General features: G+C 37.5%; 1 protein-coding gene across 1 annotated transcript in view; it reads right to left on the bottom strand.

The window, feature by feature from the left end:
• cpped1 (calcineurin-like phosphoesterase domain containing 1) overlaps positions 1 to 6,000 on the bottom strand; it is a 29,558-nt gene continuing 23,558 nt past the window's right edge. The window contains exon 4 of the mRNA XM_079476982.1: positions 1 to 2,659. Within this exon, the coding sequence (XP_079333108.1) occupies positions 2,436 to 2,659 (224 nt within the window). The 3' untranslated portion in view covers positions 1 to 2,435. The remainder of the gene's footprint in view (positions 2,660 to 6,000) is intronic.

Here is a 6,000-nt window from a genome sequence, read left to right as displayed (position 1 = left end):
GTGTGAAGAAACGTGTCACGTTTTATTGAGTTTGACCATGATCTGCTCAAGCATACGACATACTTACAGGATTGCAATTGTTATGAAGCCATTACTATGGTGTGGTCACGGACCTGGACAAATTATTGTTATCATGTTGTACATCCTTCAGTACTGAATGTTGTCTAAGAGTGACATACAGAACCGATTACTTGCCCTTGGGCCCGAGGATTGCAACAAAGAGCATGGGATCACGTTTTCAATATACAATAATGCTTCAGCAAGGGACTAGAGGGAACATAAGGTTACTTGACATAGGCTAACTTCTGTTTAGCATCACTGAGCAAGATATTTGCCGTGAGTTAGCAAGCAATAGGTACAAACATTTTTGTTTAGGGTTAGTGGATGAAATTAAGAGGAAGACTAAGCAGATAACAAAAATATCTCATTTATAATCAATATTATGTAATTACAAGGAAAAAATACGATCATGTACAGAATATGATCATCTTTAAACATCAATACGTGAAAAGAAATCGAGGATCTGAAACAGTGCAATTTTACACATCAAGCACGCTTGCACAAAGGAAGGACACATGAAGTACGAGGTCACAGATGGAAGAGTTTGGTCTTTTGAAAATGTCTCTTTTGGACCCTTCTGGAAGTCACTCATGTGAGGTGAGGTCAGTTTGTGGTGATCCACCCATGGAGCAAGTGACTCGCAGTCCGCACCGTAGCCCCGTCCTTCAACGGTTACCATGGCGATTGCCTCTTTCCTCCTCTCAGAGTTGGAAGAGAGTAATGAGCAGAGGAGAAAGGAGTGAACTCATCAAACTGTCATCTATGATGTCCAGCGCTATTAAACTACTATTGTACCACAGCATTGCCTCTCTCCATTAGTATGATGAGCTGATTTAACTTCAGTGTTTCAGAAATTCTCAGACGCATTTGCATGATTAAAGTGTAGAGAGCCATGATCTACGTATCAAAGATCAAAAGTATCACTGGCTCATGATTTTAATGCTTGCTAATGTATTCAGAAGGTGAGAGTCATTTTTGTTCTGTTAAAACACAACTCATAAAAGCTTTACATGTAGACACAATTGCTCTACAATGAAATTATTACAAATTAATTCGTCCCAAATTAAAATTCTCACAAAAGCTAAAATATATTCTACGTGAATTCACACGATCTTATGATGCGTTCACACCAAACGCGAATTATACGGTTTGCACAAGTAAATTACATGCAAAGTTCGCTCGCGCGAAGGTAAACTATTGCCATAATAGTAATAAGTAATAGAGAGCGAGTTGAACATAGCACAAATCTATGCTATATTCACCTTGCTCTTTATTATTAGGGGTGGTTTTTCTACGAGTCGTACATTTTGTACGGTTCACATTGTACGATATCACATGAATTAGCCATCTCGTAATATACGTATACATTTCCATGAGATCAGGTTGGGTTATTCTTCTGTGGAACACAAATCCACCTCGGCCATCATTCACTTTCATAAAAAAAGACTTACACGAACACTCTTTTGTCCAGGTTTGGACTGCCTTGACAGTTACAACAACGAAAAGCAAGAAAGCATTGTATGCTTTAAGATGTACTTTTCCGATCACTGTACATACCATTTTCAGAAATAGACATTTACCAAGATACCTATTCTGTTGAAGTTTCGATACAATTCGTTCTGAACATTATGTGTTGTCACCTTAAGCATGAACGATTTCTTCCATCCATTCGTGATGTGTCTGACTCAGAGTCTGTTTATTTTGTGAAAATTCTGCCCAATCCTCATGACAAAAGGCCCCCAGGTCACAAGTTCTGTGCTTACTCTAAATACACTGCATGTTTGAGTTTTCCCCACAGTACCTGAAGGACACTGGGGTCCAGGGATAGAGAGGACCACTCCAGAACTTTCACTTTCTTCTTCAGTAGTCATTGTGGATCCACTACTTTCTATCAATGTAAGCTGAAAGTAGTTGGCTCTGAAATTCTTCTTGATCTTATCTTGGTCTCTACGGATCTGGTACTTCACTTGATCTTGACAATCTGAATAGTGCTGAATTATCTTTTTTGTAACCCTCACTATCATCTCTCTGTTGAGAACTCAAACCCACTGTGGTCCTTTTAAGAGAGTCCAACAACTAAGGGACCTAACGCCTGTTTGTCAGAAGACTATGCAAAAATTGCCACTCAAGACAATACAGGAACTCATGCAAAACTATCACAAATGGTTGCAAGCATTCAATAGTTCATAAGGGAACAGACAATATTCAGAAACAAGGATATGTACACTAATTTGCATAATTCTTATTTATTTCGTAAAGTATATGCAAAGACTGTTCTGTGAGATAGCTTCCTTGGGGGCAGTACTGAATAAAAAAATGCAAACAATTTTTAATAATTACTGTGTCTGCACAATGACAGACTGTTGGTGGAGCATTCAGGCTAGCAGTTTCTTCAGGTCTTCATCTATTCCTCTTTCTGTTAATTGGTCCAGGCTATGGTAGCGATGGGTGACCTCATCTTCCGTAACCACCACCACCCTCACGCCATGCGTGTCATCTCCCAACTGACAGCCAATTGCTGAGCTCACCACCATATCCAGCCCATCATAGATTCCCCCGGCATTTCTGTGGTAGTGACCGGCGAACACGGCTTTCACTCCTAAAACAGAGAAAAAACCGATGTCACTAATATTACTTAGAAAATGACAACATTCTAAAACATGCATGCTGTATGACTTTGGATATACGTAGTAGAAAGCTGAAAAAATAAATAAAAAGTCCACACTTGAATGGGAAGTCACTTCAGATTCAGTTTTCATAGTCAATTTGCATAACCACAGTATTTTATCTCTCCCTGCAGCAACGTTAAAGACTCTACCCATCGGGAATTTTAAACAAAATCACCATAGTCCATCAAACAAGTCAAGCAACTCAGAATACTAGTCACAAATATGCTCCATCTTTTTAAAAAGAAATGAGTTTGGGGTGATTCTTCTTAAAAGTTCATGCATGGTTTAGCTTCTGATGTGGAATTCTACTCTGGGAGGTGACCCCGTACTGGGGTAATGGATGCATTCGAAACAAGGATTTCATATGAATTTTTCATGCGCACAGAGTAAAGGTGCCAAGACCCGCAATGATGATGGTAGATGGCAAACCAAAGCACAAAGAAGTGAGTAGAATAATAGTTTGCAGCTTGTGTGTCGATCTGTATTTCAGCGGTTGATTCACATACATTCCATTTAAGTTTTTAATCTGGGGGTCTATTGGACAAAAGTCAAGAATGATGCTAATGAACACAAATTACAGCGACCTTGATACAACAGAAACAATTAATGGAAACAAATCATTAGGGCGAACCGTAATTACACGTAAATGGGAATGGGAAGACTATGGTCATTTCAAGCATCTCTCACATAGGATAACATCTAATCCACTGCATGGATAAAAAAAAAAACGGAAATACTACAGACCAAAAAAACCACAGCATCCAATTATCTGGAGATCTCAGACGTGAAACTGAGGTGTGGGATGAAAAATCAAAGCTTTTCCTCAGAGGACATCCTCTCTACCGCACTACAGCACAGAATAATTAGAAATGCAATACAGTTAATTACTGTAACTGCATCTACTGAAAACTGTAGGGTAGAAGACATTGACATATGGTTCAGGACTTTTTCTATTATTGTGATGACTAAGATTTAACTTGTTTATTTCTCTGTTTTGATTTTATGTTTTGTCTGCCCTAAAAACCTCGGCGTTCTGCAATAGCGTCTCAGCTTTGCTTCATTTCTCGGTTATGAATTTTGGCTGTGACTGTGTCAGTGACTCTTTATACTCCCACCCGTCCTGTAATTCAGGCTGATTAATAAGATTTGATTTTTTTAAAAACAAACAGTGCCGCGGTGGATTTAATTGTCAAAATTTGCTGTACAGTAGGTCTGACCACTCTGAGCTCTGTGGTGCCATGTTATTAAGATGTCAATCTAAAAATGATCAAAGAATGTGTTTCCAATGGGGATTCTGGGATTGGAGACACCATTCACGCCAGCATATCAACAGATTACAATCCCTGCAGGATTTTGCGATCGCAGAATTTAACCCATAATCAAACAAACTCCCTAAAATTTACTTGAAGGCCGCCAATTTTTTTTTATCTTTTGCAACAGTGAAGCACATTATTCCATATATAAAAGTAAAATATAACATGTACAGTTCAGTGGTAAGGTTGTGGGTTTGATCCCAGGGGATTGCAGATACTTAGAAACAAATGTATAGGACAATGCAATGTAAGTCGCTTTGGATAAAAGTCTGCCATATGCATAAATGTAAATGTATGTCCTATTGACATACTATTAAAATGGATTGTATAATGGCTAAAACATTGTGTATATAATAAATTCGAAATAATTTTGGTTATTAATATGCATATTTGTATTGTTTCTGACAAACAATATTAAAATGTATGAAAATACACCAAATAGCGTCTTTATTTATTTATTTTCTTTCTCTTTCTTTCTTTCTTTCTTATTTTAGCATTACATATATAGATTACATATATAAATTATCAACCATATCGGTATCAGATTATCAAATTTAGGCCGATATATTAAAGACGATAAATAATTTCCTCTGGTTAAACTTCTGCTGCTGCACCCTGCTCACAGTTAAAACCCAGTACAGTACTGTCTTTCTATCGTGATCATTCACTTACTGCTATTAGCAAAACAATGTTGATGCAGGTACAGTATGTAGATACAATATTTATGAATGTGTAAATGATAGGAACAAAAGCATATTGTTTGAATGAGACTGCTGTCTACATGCTTTCTGTCTTGAGACCTGTTAGACTTGAGAATGTTAGTTAGGCTATTGAGAACCTTCTTCTGGGTTGGTCGGGAAGAACATCTTTAACTTGTTTGTTGAATAAAAAATATACCAGAAAAGTTTGAAGGTTAAATAATCTTTAACTAGTGTAAGTAGACTTGGTACATGATTTTCAAAGGAAAAAAGAGAACTAACGGTTACCTTGTTTTCTGCCGTGAATGTTTTCATATAAAAGCAGTTTCCACTTTTTGCCTTTTGTTTCAGTTTTAGGAAATCTCCTTAGGTTAAAATTAGAATTACATTTAGTTTTCTTTTATAATTGAAAATATTTGTTTGGTTTCTAACGACAAATGCTTGTAGTGTAAGGCTATTACAACACACTAAGCCATACATCACTCTATACACGGAGACATTTCATACATTTTAAAACACTTTTTGTTTTAATCTGTAACATTGCCGACCCTTTAACATACATTTACTATATGATTATAAGATAGCACAACTAAACAGTCTTTGTTTGTGATATCTCATTGATGCCACATAATTTAGAAGGGTGGGAACGAAGCACAAGAGAATGAATTGAGCGACTAACCCAATGCAAGGTTTATTAGAAAGAGAAACAAGGCAAGGCTAAACGCCTTCCGTAAAGAGCAGTACACCTCACGGTTATTCCCAGAGACTGCCCTTCAGCCATTTCAACTCTTTATCCTCCAACCATGTTTTTTTAACAACCGGGTGTAAATGGATCTTCCACTATTCACCTACCTACTCAATTATTAAATTCGCAAACTTTAGCATATTTTTGTGAACTATTCCTTTAACGTTATATTTATATTTTAATATTTCTACATAATTGCAATATAATGCAATACATTTTTCAAATGTGTATTACTGTATATTTCTATATACTGTTGTTACGACAGAGAGACACGGAGCACAGAAGTCTGAAACAGAACAAAGGTTTATTAAACCACGACTCTTAGGACCTCGCGGAGGAGGATTAGGGGTGAGCAAAACTGGAACCAGGGAGGACACAGGAGACTGGAGACGAGGAGGATGACGAGGAGGAAGACCAGAGCTGGGAAGGCAGGTTGGTTTGTTCTTAGGAGTCCTTGACATTTACGTGTGACGTTAACGAGACCGGACAAGGAGTGAGGGAAACTGTGGTGGTTT

The sequence above is a fragment of the Barbatula barbatula genome (genome assembly GCF_947034865.1).
Source record: "Barbatula barbatula genome assembly, chromosome: 16".
Lineage (NCBI taxonomy): Eukaryota > Metazoa > Chordata > Actinopteri > Cypriniformes > Nemacheilidae > Barbatula > Barbatula barbatula.
This window is presented reverse-complemented; position numbering and strand designations above follow the sequence as displayed.